Source organism: Parus major, chromosome 19, assembly GCF_001522545.3.
Source record: "Parus major isolate Abel chromosome 19, Parus_major1.1, whole genome shotgun sequence".
Lineage (NCBI taxonomy): Eukaryota > Metazoa > Chordata > Aves > Passeriformes > Paridae > Parus > Parus major.
Window position 1 is genome coordinate 4,451,036 of NC_031787.1, and position 16,433 is coordinate 4,467,468.

The window sequence follows — 16,433 nt, forward strand, 5'->3', positions numbered from 1 at the left end:
GCTGCATGCTTGTGTCCTTATTTCCTCTTACAGTGCCTTCTGACTTCCAAACTCTAACAAAAACACAGCCCTTTGCCTTTATAGTGGCAGAGAGGTGAGAATCAAAGCTTTGGGCAGCTTAGTGTGCTTGGTTCTGTCACCTGTCCAAAGGCAGGATTTCGTTCTGGGAGAGCTGGATGTCTTTGAGCTGCCAGCAGGACAGGGAAACTGATGAGAACACAAAGCCAAAAAGTAAAAATCAAGGTGATTAGATTTAGTCTCATCAGGAAAAGCTAATTAAAATAACACATTCTGGGGAGATGGAGGGTCTGGTTTGCTGCATGCTTTAATGTGGAGCTAAAGGCCAGAGCAGTTAGTGATGAAAGATGACTTTATCCTGGTGCAGCTCTGGGGATCTCATGTCCTCTCCTCCAGGGCATACAGCAAGCTGAGAGCCTGCAGCTGTTGCAGCAGCCTCATGTTCCTGACTTCGGATCTAAAAGGGCATCTGCCTCAAAATTTGGCAGTGTGGGAGGGGAGAGTGGGATATGAGAGCTGTGAGAAATCCTTTCCAAAGTGTTTGTTGGTCTTTAGGATCAGAAGCAAAACAAGGTGTATCAGACCTAAAATCTTACCCTCTGACCTAAAATATCTTACTTTAAGCAACTGAGTCGCTTCTAGTTGTGTTCTCTACTGTTGTCAGATTATTAAAGATCATTTGCCCTTTAACTTCCTGTACAAAGTCAGTTCTGGCTGCAAAAAAGCTTGACTGAACTCGGCAAATGATTTGGGACAGCAGGAATGAGAAACTTCAAGTTCCTTCGGTGCTTCAAAGCAAAAAAAATGTTGCTCTTTGAATGCCAGTGTTCATGTGGGATGTCAAGAAACCTTCACTGAAATGTCTCTGTAAAATATTGTGGGCACGGGCCCTGAGGTTGAGGAAGTGCCCTTAAGCATGTGGCTGTAGGGATTTTCTTGTTGTTTGCGGCAAAGGTTTAGGTTTATGCAAATTCCTGAGGAACTAGAGCTGGCTGATCAAAGGAAAGGAAAAACCCGAGCTCTGACTCCTGCCCAGGTGAATTTAAAATGTGAAACTTCATCCAAGCAGAGATTGGGAGAACTTGGATACGGGGTAGGTTTTGGCCCTGGGCTGTAGGAAATGCACAGAGGTTGTATCCAAGCAGAACTTGACCTTCAATATGTGGGGTTAGTGTTCTAACAACTAGATAATTTTAAAGAATAGAAAAAGTTTCCTGTTTGCTTAATAGGTTGCATCTACATCTAATTAGGAGAGTGAATATTTTCTTGTCTATCTTGTAATTTCCCTTGAGTAGCTGAAAAAATGCCATTTTTTTTTTTCCATAAGAAAGATTGGTTCATCACAGGTTATAATTTTTCCAGTGTAGGCTTTGGGAGGGTTGCTCAAGATCTTGCCATGCTGTCAGATCAAAATGTCACTAAAACCAAATTACATGTCAGGCTGTGTTATTTAATAGAGTGATGGCAGTTGTAGGTTAAATTGTTTTCAAGTACAAAGATTGTACTTTAGTGATGTTAAAGCACATCATGTGTGTTATCTTCTGGATTAGTCTCAGAGAGTGCTGATAGAAAACTCATAAAACGGGAAGGGAAAGTTTATAAGGCCAAGATAGAATCATTATAGGTGTTATGTGGAATGATAAGGATTAGTCATTGACTGCTGTGTTTATTGGGTTTAGAACTGCCCTTTAATTATTACCCTAATTAGCACTTTATCCTTAATTTGAAGTGATTTAAGTGTTCGATGCCAGCACACACCTCCTCAGCCAAAATACCTCCGAGTACAGCAGAGCAGAGTGTGGGGAAAACCCTTCAGCTGCCAGGGAGTGCAAAATGTACCAGGAGAAAACTGGGGCTGGGGGACCCCTAACTCCAGCTGAGTTCCCCAAAACCAGGGCTGGGATTCCCTTAAATCTGACTGGGTCAGACTGGGGCTTGGGGGGCTCGCTAAATCCCAAACCAGAGCTTGGGTAAACCAGGCTGGGGATCCCCCAAACTGTGGCTGGGGGGCCCCCGAAATGCAGCTAGATCCCCCAAACCGGGGCTGGGCTCACCCCCAAACGAGGCTAAATTTGACAGAGTCCCCCCAAACCAGGGCTGGGGTCCTTCTACCTCTGAGTAGGTGTCCCCAAACCGGGTCTGGGTCCCCCTAAATCCCCCTTGGTCCCCCCAAACGGGGGCTGGGGTCCCCCCTCAGCTGAGGGGCCCTGACGGGGTCCCGGGGGCCCTCCACGGCCGCGCATGCGCAGGCGGCGCTGCCCGCCAGGGGGCGTGGCCGCAGCCCCCGGCCCAGGAGGGAGGCGGCGGGAGCAAGATGGCGGCGCGAGTGCTGCTGCGGGGGAGCCTGGCGGGAGCGCCCGCCCTGCCGCGCCTGCCGCCCGGCGCCGGGCTGGCCCTCAGGTGAGCCCTGAGGGGGCGAGGCGGGCGGGACGGGGCCGCCGGGGGAGGCTGCACGAGGAGCCGGAGCCGCCCGAGCCACCCGGCGCCCCGCCGCGCAGAGCGTCCCCTTCCCGGGCTGGAAATGGCGTCCCGCTCGCGGGGCAGCGGCCGGGCCTGGGGCGGGGAGTGCGAGGCGGCGGCGTGTCCCTCAAGGTCACGGGCCGCAAGGCCGGCCCCTTCCTTCCCTCCTCCGAGTCCGCCCCTGGGTGGGAGGATGGCCGAGCCGCCGGGACCAGGCGGCCGCCGGTGCCCGGGCTGAGGGGGCACCGAGAGCCCTTCCCTGCGCTGACGCCTCATCCCCTCACGGACCCCACCCCTGCATGGACACCCCCACACGGCACCGGGCACCCCACAGCCACGGCTTTCGGGGTGTCCAGCCGCGCCGCACACGTGGAATGCTGGCATTGAAATACCTGGATGCTGCGCACCGGGCTGTCCCTCCAGGATCAGGGCGTGCAGCTGCTCCCGATCCCAACTCCTCCGAGCAACAGGGTGCGCAGGCAGCAGCGGCTCCTGTCAGGAGGCACAGCCCAAAATCCGTGTTTCCCCAGCGCTGGGGTGCGTGACTGCACATCCCGACATCTTCCTGCCTTCACCGTTCACAGCTGCTCGTAGAATCCCCCTGGGAGTCAGGGCTGGGGCATGCATGCTTCCCATGGGAGCTGGGATCCGCACCCCTCTCCCGCTGCCAGGGCACACAGAGAGGCGCATCCCTCAAGTTTTGGGGTGCAGAGATTTGCATTTCTGTGTGCAGGGATGCCCGAGGTGCACACACACTCACAGAGCTCCTGGATACCTTCCAGGTGTAGGAAGAAGGCACAGGGCGATGGAAACACAGGAATTCCCAAGCTAGGATGGATCTACACAGATTTTCCTCCTTTTCTTTGAAGCAGTGAAAGCTGCTGCCTCAAGCCTCAGAATAGGCAAGACTAAAAGCATCCCTGCAAACAACTGTGCAGGGAATATGTTGTGAGGTTTTACGTGCATGTTTTGGGGTTATTTTAGTTTCAAATAAACTTTGTTTAGACCACAGATCAAAAACTGTCAAACAACAGACAGATTGTTTTTCTTATACTTCCAGGCAGGTTTGGGTTACTACAAAATCTAAATACTTGACTTGGTATGTCCCACCCAGGTTATATTTTGTGCTAAAGCAGGAGCTAAGTGTAAAGAAGTGTTTTCCCTGACATTTTAAATCTAATCTAAGCAATCCATTCAGTGCTAGCCTTTTGTGATCAGAGCCCAACCTTTGTAGCAAGAAAGCAAAGCCCACAGTTAATATTTGCAGGTTGAGAACTTGCTACCAAAGATAGGTTGATGCTCACAGCTGTTTAAAGACCTGAATTCAGTCCCTGCTCCTCCAGAAGTAATTTTGGGTACAGATTGCCCAAATAATCGAACCAGTGATCAATTCAGGGCTTTTTGGTTTGTGGGAGTCTGGGGTGACAATGGTATTTTAGGATATTGATTAAAAATCAGGCCCTTGAATCTCAGTTTGGGTGCAGTGAACATCTGCTTTAATAAACTCAGCCTGTTACCTTTATTCTATATGAAGTGTATATTTAGTTGTGATTTAGTCAGTGTTCCTGAGGAGCTTTACAGCTGCTGGGAAAAAGATTTTCCATAAATGTAAAGTATTACTCATGTCAGTGTTTTGAAAATTAGCCATACCTCCAGTTTTAGGTGCAGTTTAACATTCAAGTCATGTGATTCTCCAAATAGCAAAGAAATTTGCTTTTCTGAGTTATCTCTGTAGCTCCAGCTTACTTCTGCTGCTGCTGAAGTTCACGAAAAATGTGATTGCATCAAGATTATTTCTCTCTTTCCTCTTCAAAGTTTGCTGCAAACAATGATCCTCATAGATGAGTTTTCTAAATATTACTTTGCTGACTTTGTTTAATAAAGGGGAGGGAACAGTGAGAGTTTACAGGTCTGAGTATTGCAGGAATGGGCTTGACTCCTGACTCCTGGAGCCAGTGAGGGTTTAATTCGAGGGAGCTTTTTTAATTTCTGAGGTGGGGTTCACCCCTGTGCTCTGAGCTCGGAGGAAGCTCTGCTCCAGCAGCAGCCTTATCATGAAATGCCCTTCAAATGCCAGCCCTCAGGAATAGCTGCTTGGCTTCCAGCACAGCCACAAGTTTGTGTGTGCGCCCAGGGCAAGGAGAACACCATTTTCAATAAATACACAGAGATTTATATGTTATTTCTTCATGCTGAAGGTCATCTCAGCTGTGGTTGTTGTTTCTCTGCTGTGAAGTATTTTCCCTCTCCTCCATCCTGCTGCCATGGGCAGAACCAGGTCATTATGTTCTTTTCTGACACCAAGATTAAAAGGTGGATTGCTGTAAAAAAACTGCTTTTGTGTAATACAGGTGTGTCCAGGGGGATATTTTCCCAAAGGAAATTGATTTTCTTTCCATGTTTTTTTCCCCTGGAAGAAAGCTTTGGGCTGGAGGTCCAGCTGTGTTCTGGATCCCCAAGGCAGTAATTAAGGGTGAAAAGTTGACATCTGAGGCAGGAAAAGGCTGAGATTTCCAGCTTAGAAGTAAATATATGTGGTATAAGTACCACATTTAATATTTTAGTATTTCAGGAGAAGCTTGTGACACAGTTAATTTTCTTCACTGTGACTACTATGAGGCTATCAAAACAAAAGCAAATTGAAAGAAGAGAAAGAAGCAAAACCATTTGAGCTTGTCAGACATTGTAGAGGAGCAGTTAAATGCATCAGATCTTGTCCTGGTCATCTGGAAAAGACAAATAATTCCTTTAACACATGGCTTTAAAAACCACAGTTATCACTTGGTCTGTATGCTCTCATGTAAAGGGAGGTGACACTATTTTAAAAGTGTACTTGGAGAAGCTGAATAAAGATTAGATAAGAAAAGGCAGTGAAAACCTTGTGTTTGAGGCAAGGAAAACATGGATGTTGTACAGAGAGCCTGCCTCGGTGTCCCTACCTGATGCAATTGCCAGAATCCAGAATTGAAGTATTTCCTCACTGGTTATTTTCTACCACTCTTAATTTTTTATCCCAAATTAGTCTTTCATGCTATTTTTCTTCTTGAAAGACATTTCCCTTTCCCTTTTGTAGAGCTGTCTTTAAGCAGCACAGGAACAGATGGCAGTTCCTTTCCCTTTTACACTGTGCAGTTTTCCTTGTGCACGTTTTTTGCTCTTTTTCACTCCTGTTTACACCAGGCCAGACCCAGCCCTGGGTTAAAAGACAGTGGGTTAAAAAGTGGGATAAACAGGCAGCAGAAGCAGCCATTGCACAGGAAATAACCATGGATAAAGTGGATAAGTGTATTTAGTGAAATGAATAAATCTCAGTGGGGACGAGCTGCCTTTGCCTCACTGGGAGAAGCTCTGTGGGAAGTTTCAGCAGTGTGTAACTGGAGGTTGTGATAGGATAATTTCCATTAAATCCGTGGCTGCATTTCCTGCCTGCTGGGAGTTGCAGGGGCTCAGTGGCCTGTCCTTGTTCCCCACAGGGGACTGGGCTCCTCGGCCCGCAGTGCCCGCGAGGACAGCTGGTTAAAATCCCTCTTCGTGCGCAAAGTGGATCCCAGGAAAGACGCCCACTCCAACCTCCTGGCCAAACGAGAGACCAGCAGCCTGTACAAGCTCCAGTGTGAGTGATGGCTTTGTGTTCAGCAGCACCACTCCTTCCCTCTGTCCCTGCCTGCCTCACGGCCCTCTTGTTGTTGTTGCAGTTCACAATGTCAAACCTGAATGTCTAGAAGCCTACAACAAGCTCTGGTAAGTGTGTGAGTTCTCTTTTCACCTTTTAGACATGTTGATTTGATCTGAAAATTGGCAGATACCATAGTTATGTAGAGGGGAGGTGACAAAAATCTGCTTTTTTTAGGATTTGGTATTAAATAGATTTTATGAAAAAGCAAAATGTCCTGTCCTCAGTTCACCCCACTTCCCTCTTGGCATTGTCATTTCCTAAGCTGCAGCTGAGGATGATTCCTGTTGTGAGAGCTTTGGTGACATTTGCTGGAGCAGCTCTCCCTCATCCCTGAGTGGTCTTAAAGTTCCTGATCCCTGCAGGGAAAGGTGGAATGTTGGCATTCCCACTGCAGCTGCCAGGTTGAGGATGGCTTTTGTCTGCACACTGGAAAGAGAGATCACTGGTAAATAAAACTACACCAGTGTTAAACTCGGGTGGAACTTTGAGACATTAAAAACCCAGGGGTTGATTTCCTCTCAAGCTCATTTTTATCCCCCTGCACAAGTCCTGCTGCTGAGCTGCTGCCAAGGAGTTACACAAAGCCTTGGATGGGGTCTCTGCATTGGGGTGATTCCCTCCAAAAGGAGCAGTGCTGGGACACCTTTCCCAGAAAGTGACAGCTTTAGAGCACGTAGGAATTACTCACATTTGAAATTGACTGCTTTAAGGGTAAAACTGCAGAAATACTCCTCCTTTTCTGCCTCCACAATCCCCTCTCTGGAGCCCTGAAAGAACTGTGTGTTTAAATTTGGGGATGGAGTGAGCCTTGCACCCAGCAGTGCTTTTCTCACTGACAATAAAAAACATTCTCAGCATAATGACAACTTTCTGCAACCAACTTTGAAGTGTGAGCACAGCAGCTGGGCTGGAGGGAGGGGAGGAAGTCCCAGCTCCCAGTTCATGTCCTCAGCTGTCACCTCTGTGCCCTCCCTGTGTTGGGCTGGATAACCCAGAACTGTTTTCCCTGCTAGAGAGACATAAAAAGCCACTGGAGCAACATTAAATCGAGGTATTTTTAGCTTTTTTTTTGTTTAAGAAATAGATAACACAATAAAGGACAATTAACATTCAGCCAGCTTGCTTAAAAGCTGAATATAAACATGTCCAATTATGCAAGACAGGGAATCACTTCTCTGCAGTAATTCATGAGCCTGAATGTTGAGTGAGAGCAGAGATTTCTGTTTTCAAGGAAAGAGACAAACAGCAAAGAAAGAAACTGCTGACAGCAGTCAGATGAAATATCTGTGGTTAGATTGATTCTTCCCAAAGCAAATTGAAGTGTTTCAGGCAAGGAGACAACTTGAATAAAGTAATAAACAAAATTAAGCCTCTCTGAACTTCCCTCCTGCCTCTCCCTAAAGAAAAAAATGAACATGTTAATTCTGTATCAAATCAAAATGAGGATTAGTCATCAGGTATTAAGAAATAATGTCATGAAGATAATTACAAGAATATTTCATGAATCACTGTGGTTAAGGAGCCCTTCTGAAGAACTAGGGACAGTTTTTTTTAGGAGGTGTTCTGTAGGCATTTTTTTTTCTAATTTGCAACAGTATGTGATAGAATTATGCAATAATTTCCCATTCCTCTTCAAAGCTGCCTTTCCAGGATCTTATTCTGCTTTGCAAAAATGAACTAGTGGTGAAACATCTGTGAGAATGTCCTTGTAGAGGCATTTTATCATATTATTTACACTGGCTAGTGAGAAAATGTCGAGGTACAAATTGGTAATGAGATTTGCTCAAGGTTGTCTGGAAAGTCAGTGGCAGAATCCAGAGGAAAACTCATCTCTAATGACTCCCAGACCAGCCTACTTTTTATTCCTTGATACTGTGCAGAGACTCACTGCCTGTGAGCCAAACTGAGGACGAGGGGTAATTATTCAGGGAAAAATAGAAAAGGCAGAGTTCAACCAGACTAATTGACTTATTCATCAAGGCACAGTGCAGGGAAAGCTGTCTTGGCCAAGTCAGCAATCAGCAACACTAAATTTCCTCATCTAATATGGGCCACTTCTAAAGTTTGAAAGAGTGTTAGAAATCCTGGGGAGAGTCAGAAATTTTGTCTTGGAGGTTTTTTTAAGGCAGTCCCCCTGTTCATTAGTGGGTGAGTTGCCTCAAAGTAAGAGCCCTGAATGAAATCAAAAAAGCAATACTCTGAGCTACAGCCATTATTTTATTTATCAGATTACTGTTATTCATTCAGCTCAGCAATTGTAACTGGTTTAGAAAAGTGTGCTTTCATATTTCTGAGCATTCTCCCCTCTTTGAGGGGAGCTTCTCCTCAAGCAAAACAAAACTTTTCCTCAAGCAAAGAAAAGCTTTCCCTCAAGTAAATCACCCATGTAGACTGAGTTTTCAGTGAGATATCCTGATATTTGTGTTCTTGATGTGTTGGATAACCTTTTAGATAAAAATAATTATTTAGATACACCTAATTTATTGCATCCAAGGAATACTTTATTATAGATTTCTAACAAACTGGTAACACTCACCTGAATTCTCCGTGGGGGTGTTGCCACCTTCCCCCTGCATAGCAGAATTTGGTATTTCAGCTTTCTCCTCTGTAAAATAAAGGCTGTGAATGTTCCTAGCATGATGCTGTGTTATACATTTATCAACTGTGGCCTCCCTGAAGGCAATGCAACCCAGTATCTGTGTGTTCCTTGTTTTCAAGTCAAGAGGTGCTGCCAAAGATTCATGAAGAAAAACACTACCCTTGTGCTCTGGTGGGGACTTGGAACACGTGGTACGGAGAGCAAGATCAGGCTGGTAGGAGATAGAAGTGCAACCCAATGTAAACCCATGTGCTTGGCAGGTTTCTTCTTTTTAAATCATCTCTGTTGGCACCCAAACCCCCTGATGTGTCCAGTGAGGGGGTGTGTGCATCACTGCTCAGCTGTCTTAAATGTGCACTGCTTGCTTTTGTTGTGCTGGGTTGGACAGCAGAGCCTTCATTCCTTCAGTTTTGTCTCGTTGTTGATGTATTTTTTCATGTTTTCCAGGTGGTGATGGTTGTTGAAATTAACAGGTTTTGGGGATATATTTATAAAATACAGTCCTATGGGCACAGCTCCTGAATATTTAGGGGTAGCTCTTGCAAAGCCAGTCTGTCCCTCCTTGGGCAGTGTAAAAGCTTTGCTCAGCCTTTCACACTGTAATTGCTGTATGATAATGAATTACAAATCATTCCAACCCATCTGCATTGTAAACTTAACATTAAACTTTACTGGGGGAAAGTAAAAATCTTTCTGTTCATGTTCATACAAGGATACTGCCTAACTATGAAAACAAACTGGAACTAGACATGACTGAAGAGCTGCTACAGAGGTAACTCCAAAGAGCCCAGTGTAGAGAGAAAACCTGAAAAATGCCCTGGGAATTGGAAGGAGTAGGAAGCCACAGATCCAAATCCATAGAGGTTCTGTGAGAGCTGTGCCAGGATCGGTGCTGTGGCTTCCTAATTAAAAAAATTAACTCCTGCACACATAAATGCTCCCTGCACTGCCAGCATATTGCAATGTTGACACTGAACAAATGCAGGGAATTAACAGCAGATGAACCAAACAATGTCTGAGAGCCAACCCTGGAAGTTGAAGGGGAATTGGGGAATGTGGACAATTGAAATGGGAATTCCTCAGGCAAGTCCCAGTGGCTGCTTTTGGAACAGATTAACACAGGCTGGATCTGTCACTGCATCCCCAGCCTGCCTTGGAAATGTTCTTGCAACACTGGAATAAAGCAGATTGTGGGGTTTGACTTGCTCAGTGCTGGGTTAATATCAGGTGGATCCATCAAATCTGCCCTGGGGGTGAGGCAGCAGGAGCAGAGATCTGCTCTCACAGGGAAGTTCCTCCCTTCAGCCTCGTTTGTTCTCTTGGAAAAGGCACAGAGCTCCTTAAAAGGGGAAAAAATACCTTTTATTTTCCTGTGAGGTGAAATGATTGCCTCACTATACTAAATGCTTGTAAATACATCTTTCTGTGATTTATTATAGGGGTTTATTCTGATTTATTAAAGAGGGAATGCTTTGAAAGAAAAATTAGATACAGAAATAGATCCTGGAATTGTTTTTATGGGGCAAAATAGCAAATGTTCACTTTTCTTCCGCTTTTATTAATGTTGAGCTCAGAAATAGCATTTGTATTGTTTTTCATGTCCTACAGAAAGTGTCTTGCTTTTGTGCTGGAGTAATTTACTGAACTGAAAATCTGCCCCTCTATTGCTCTTAGATGAAATTGGTATAAAGCAGGTTTTTGGAACTAAATCATCCTCTTCAGCTAAATATTAATTTCAGTAACAGTCATGACAAGTCATCACATTTTCCTAGCACAGCAACAAAAACAGTCATTTCAGAAATCCCCCTGTTACCCTCAGAGTAAATTGCAAAATTTTCCAAGAGAACCCCTTTCAAAAAGCAGATGATTCCATTATCCCTAAAATATTCCAGTGTGTAGTGCTTTCATTAATGAAAATCTATTTTCAAACCCGCTGCCTGGTTTCTATTTTTGTGTAATTTTGTACTGTGAAGAGCATTTTATAGTGTGATTTTTTCATAAGGTTTACCACTGGTCTGGGACGTCCCTGAAAAATCTGAATTTTTCTCTGTTTCAGTTCATTTGTGGAGATATGAGGGAGGTTACCCAGCTCTCAATGAGGTCATGAGCAAACTTCGTCAAAATAAGGTAAAAAAACCTGATTTTGTTACTCAGGAGAGAGCAAAGAACAGGCAGAGCAAATGAAAAATGCAGATTTAGATATCAAAGTGTCTCATCCTTCCTGTACAAGCCCAGAAATCTCTTTGAGAAAGGATTTATTGTCACATTCAGGTTTAATTCCTGAATACTTCACGTGTAAATCCTTGGAATTCTCAGATTCACCAGGGAGAATTCCGATTCTTTTCAGGATTTCACTGTCCCACAACCCTGATTTAAAAAACCCCAAACTAAGCCATCAGAGGTGCCCTGCTGTTTGTTGTTGCAGAACTTGACCCATTTCCCACGTTATTTTTTAGGAATTCACAGAATTCCGTAAGGAGAGGGGTAACATGCTCCTCTCCCGTAAGAACCAGCTCCTGCTGGAGTTCAGCTTCTGGAATGAACCTGTTCCCAGAGATGGCCCTAATATTTATGAACTGAGATCCTACCAACTCAGAGTAAGTCCAAAGTTTATTTCTGTCTGATTTTTGAAGCTCTGTGCTGTCCTAAAACCTTCGTAGGGTTTTTATGGCAAACGGAGCTTGTGTGAAAAATCTGCTTTTTGTCCAAGCTGATTCCTGAGTCAGGGCTGCTCTCAGAGTGTGGGGTCTGAGATGAAGGCAGGCTTCAACAGGATCCTGATGTCTGCAGGGCTGGAACCCTGTGCTTGCTTTGAGGGATGCCTCAGAGGTGACTAAGAGGTGGTAAACAGAGCAATTAGAGATTATTTTAATATTCTTATCACTCAGAGGAAGGGATTGCCTTAATACAGGCTGGTTTCCATACAGAAACCACGTGAAAATTGTAGTTTTGGGGTTTTTTTTAAGCTGCAGCTTTAACAGTGTGTTTTGTTTTGCAGCCTGGAACAATGATTGAATGGGGCAATTACTGGTAAGTGTTGCCTTCAGCCCTGGGGTGCTCCTGGTTGAGAGGTGCAGGAAAAACAGGACAGGAGGTGCCAGGGTGGCCCCAAAGGCACCAAACCCCAGTTCAGGGGCTGCTGCTGCACTTACACCTCTGGGCAGATTGTCCTGTGACCCTCTGAGGGGAAAAAAATGAATTTTATGTACAAAAAACCCTCTGTGGTTTGGCTTTGATTCCCAGAACCCTTTCAGCTTGCTGCAAAAAATCTGGATTTTCAGCAGAAAGCTGCTTGGGAAGAGTGACACTTCTTCTGGGAGACTTGGTTCATCTTTCCCAAGACCACTTTCAGTTTAAATCTTGGCTCTTTAAGCTTTCAAAGTCAAGTTGCATCTTGAAAAGCTGCTGAGCAGCACATTTGTATTTTAATGTATGGGTTAGAAGTATTTGAGACAGTTTTCTATTGATTATATGCTCTTGGTTGTGTCTTATTTTTAACCAGTGTAAGCTTATTCCAATTTACACTTGCTGTCCTTGCAGTTCTAGTGGTTGATAGTTAAACAATTTGGAGTATTTTCAATAATTTGGACGAAGGTGAGGACTTAGATTTTCAGACTTGTAATTTTAGATATAATTTTCTCAATTGCAGTTATTTGAACAAATTTAATTTATATATATATATATTTTATAAAATAGGTACAGCTCTATGGGTAGAAAATCTGTTTTATAAGATACAACAAGAGAAATATTTATCTTAATTTATGCAAAGGTCAGCATGAATAAAAAGTTGTATTCCACTATCATAAAACCTGTGGAAAATTAATGTGGCAAAGCTGACATGACTAAAACTTAAGGATTTAGCTATAAAACCTGCTATAAAAATGCTACTTTACACTGTTCCAGCAATTATCTTTATCCTGAATTTGGTTGAAAAATGATTAATACAAAGTTTAGTTAAAATGTAGCCTCTAATTTTAATGCATCCTAACAAGACACAGAGGTAAATCTTAATTATTTAGTGCTGGAAACAAGCATGGTGCAGCTTTTTTCATACTTTTAATTGCTGAAGTGTGCAGAAAATGCACTTTAACATCCCAGCTTCCCTTTCACTCTGTTTTCCTCCCCATTTTCCCTGTTTTCCTGCCCAGATGTGCAGGCTCTGATGTCTCTTTGCTCCTCTGCAGGGCTCGTGCAATTCGGTTCCGACAGGACAGTAATGAAGCAGTTGGGGGATTTTTCTCCCAGATTGGACAGCTCTACATGGTCCATCACCTTTGGGGTAAATTCCTGTTCTCTGATTTTTATTCCTCCCACTGAATCGCCCCAGTCATTTTGCCCAGGAGGAAATATTTTTACACAAGGCAAAGGAAATGTCTTAAAAGTTGGGGTTTAAAGTTTCTTTGTTTTCCTAAATTTTTTTATTTCTTAATTTGTTGATTTTTTTATTATTATTTTTGTGTAGGCAAATTTATTCTCCACTGAACAAGAAATGAATATTTCCTGGTTTTGTTCTGTTTCTCCCACAGAAACAGAACAAAACAGTCTGCCTTCCTTTTCTCATTAGGAGCTCAATGTTTTTTGCTCTCAGTCCCACAACCACAATCCTGCTGTCCCAACTGATGCTGAAATCAGTTTTTTATAGTTTTATTTCAAGCCTCACACTCACCACACCTGCAGGAAGAAAAGTCAGGCATTTATTTCCCTTCCTGCATGGAGGTGTTTTGGCTTTCTCTGTGCATTCATATTCATAAACACCTTCTTGTTGTTTCAACATGAAAAACAGTAATTTCTTAGAAATGACTCCGTTTTTTCTTCAGATCCCAACAATCCAGAATGTTCTATTTCAGCAGTCTGGCAGCCCTGGTGTAGAGCTGTGCCCCTGCATTATCTTACCTGTGCCCAGGTGTTCCCTCTCTTCCCCAGCTCCTGTTCCTGCTGCTCTGGCAGCTTTTCCTTCTGGCAGAGAACTCCTGATTTTCCTCCTTCCCGCTGTTCCCAGCCTCCTGATTCCTCCTTGGAGTTCTTTTAAGGGATCCCTGCCTGTGCAGAAGGGAAAAGAGTCACTTTGTGCTTGTTTTCCCAGCTTACAAAGACCTGCAAACCAGGGAAGATATAAGGAATGCAGCGTGGCACAAACCTGGCTGGGATGAACTGGTTTATTACACAGGTAACCCATTAACTTCTCTGGAATGCTGGGGGCAGACTTTGGGCTGGGCCACCCTCTCTGCTCCTCAGCACATCCCACTGGGAGAAAAAGTTTTGTACCTCAGTGGGAAATGTGTGTCTGTGTCAGTTTTTAGGCCATAGAGGAGCAGAGGGACATTGCATTGAGCTGTAAAGTGAATTTTGCAGCTGGTTGTAGGTGGAAAAGTTGCCCAAGTGCTAAAATATTGCTGCATTAATAATGGATTTTTATAGCAGCACTTCTGTGGAAGAACAGATTTCTGTAAATGCTTGTCCAAAGATTTAGGGAGCCAGGAGTGAAATTTACCTTTCTATTAAATGGTTACTTCGAATATTTCATGAAATACAGGAGCCTTGTTAAATGCATTGCTGGGAAAAGGGAATTTAGACTTTGGAATGAAAAGCCAGGAGGTCTCTGAGATCAAAGAAAGCTGTCACAACAAAACTCCCAGAAGTGTGCCAAGCATGTCAGATTTGGGTTCCATAGGGCACATTTCAAAGGAAGTTACACCAGAAAAATGTAGGATCACTTCCATTTTGGTGAAAAGAATGGAAATATTTGTCTTCAAACGAGCAGAGAGATGATATTAAAATCATTTTTTCCCAAAAATATGCTAGAGGGATGATTACTGAATGTGCTGAACTCTGTCAGTGAAATTAAAACCTCTCTCCATTTCTTTCAGTGCCCCTTATTCAGGAGATGGAGTCCAGAATCATGATACCCTTGAAGATTTCTCCACTTCAGTAAAGTCACTGATTTTCTTGTGCCTACATAGATGAAGTGACAAGTATTTGTCTTAATTTATGGTATACACTGTATATCATAGTCTGAAATATAAAAGTACTGTATTGAGCTTATAAAAGAGACCTCTTTTCTTCAGAACCCACGACCTTCTGCTCTTGGGGGAGGGAAAAAAATACCTACAGAACTGTGATTAAAAGGTTGGTGAGTTGAAAACAAGTCCAAATCTGTGGGCCAGGTCCCCAGGTAATGTGTGACCTGCAGGATTTGCAGTCTCCTGCTCCCACAGGCACTGCCCAGAGCTCAGGAACAGCATTGCTGTGAGCATTTAATGACTGCAGCTTTCCAAAACAAACGTGGGAGTGAAAGGAGGAGCTCTGGAGAAATGAGAATTTCATTTCAGATTGTGAAACGAGCGGCTCTGGGATTGCTGTGAAATCACCCCTGGCTGGTGGAGCAGGCCTGAAATCAGCAAATCTCCATTCCCAAAGCAGGCAGTCATTAATTTGGGATAATCCTGTGTGGCAGGGGATGGATTTTGGACAGAAAGGGGCGTTGCAGGGTCTCTGAGCACACACTGGTGTGGAACCTCCCCCCGGAATGAATCCCACGCAGGGTGAGCCACGCTTCCCCTACAGACACTGCCTGAACACCCTGCAGGGAGTCAATCCACTCCAAAGCATTTCCCTCCCCAAACAGCTCCAAAATCTGGGAAAAGGGGTTGAATTTAATAAGCACTGCAGGTTCAGGCTTGGAGGGGGGCTGCAGTCCCCATGGCTGGGTTGGTGTGTGAAGCTGGGGTCAGCATTTCCGTGTACCATGGTGTCCAGTTCTGTTTTGGTTTCACTTTTAGGCTAGAATGTATCCACACTTTTTGGTGTCTGCAACGATGTGAACATCCTGTAAGTGACAATAATATTCTCTCTCTCTCTCTCTCAAGTGGCTCCAAGAATCAGTGTAACATACTGAATGTACAAATCAGTTCTGAATGTCCAGTTTGTACATTTCAAGAAGTTTTCAGGAAGAACATATCAGTCAATAAAAGCCTTTTAATTTTCACTTTTTGCTGGCATCTCCTATGTATTGCACCTCTTGTGTTCTCTCTCCTCTTGCAGTGTTTAGTATGGAAAATCTGGAATATTTCAGCTTAATTAACCAATATCACTTCTCTGGGTCAGGGATAGCATTTCTCATTTTCTGCTGTTTTTCTCTAAAGTGAATTTATCATCTCTCCATCACACCCCATTTTGCTGAGTGTTCTAGAGGTGCTGAGTGCTGTGGTGATAAATACAGAACATTTTGGATTATTCTCCACAGATTCATGCTTCATTTTTCGGGTGTGATTTCTTTCCTACTTACATGAAATGCACTGCACTCGTGCCTCCCCTTGAATTTCCTCGTGAACAAAGTCAATATTTGACCTGGTTCTTGTCTGGTTTTATATTTTCCTCCTGCTGTCAGGTGATGATGGGATTTTACGGAGTCAGATTCTGTGCTCTGTCAGCTTTAAGTTGCTCAGTGGGCCAAGGAAATTATTTGAGCTGATCCTTCTTGTAAATCAGCCCTGAGCAGAGATATCACCTGGGGCTGACATTTTTCCAGACTTTTGGGGCTGCTTTTCAGCTGCAGGAGGAAAAAAGGGATGCCAATATCACCTTCCAGACCTTTTTATCTCTCCCAGCATCCTCCCAGATTTCTTTTCCCTGAGGAATTGTCTTTGTAACTCTTACCCAGCAATCTCAGCCAGAGACAAA

General features: G+C 44.1%; 1 protein-coding gene and 1 long non-coding RNA gene across 2 annotated transcripts; one reads left to right on the forward strand and one right to left on the reverse strand.

The window, feature by feature from the left end:
* The first annotated feature begins 2,268 nt into the window (after window positions 1-2,268).
* Window positions 2,269-15,738, forward strand: NIPSNAP2 (nipsnap homolog 2). Its single transcript, XM_015646349.1, has 10 exons — window positions 2,269-2,418; window positions 5,952-6,091; window positions 6,174-6,219; window positions 8,873-8,967; window positions 10,810-10,880; window positions 11,210-11,350; window positions 11,752-11,783; window positions 12,938-13,032; window positions 13,837-13,920; window positions 14,621-15,738. Exons 1-10 carry the CDS (start codon window positions 2,333-2,335, stop codon window positions 14,683-14,685), a joined length of 855 nt encoding a protein of 284 aa, XP_015501835.1. The 5' UTR covers window positions 2,269-2,332; the 3' UTR covers window positions 14,686-15,738.
* LOC117245305 lies at window positions 3,974-13,896 on the reverse strand. Its single transcript, XR_004499886.1, has 3 exons — window positions 13,647-13,896; window positions 8,691-8,759; window positions 3,974-5,204 (listed from the first exon to the last, which is right to left on the reverse strand). It is a non-coding gene; the product is annotated as an uncharacterized LOC117245305 (long non-coding RNA).
* Window positions 15,739-16,433: the final 695 nt, after the last annotated feature.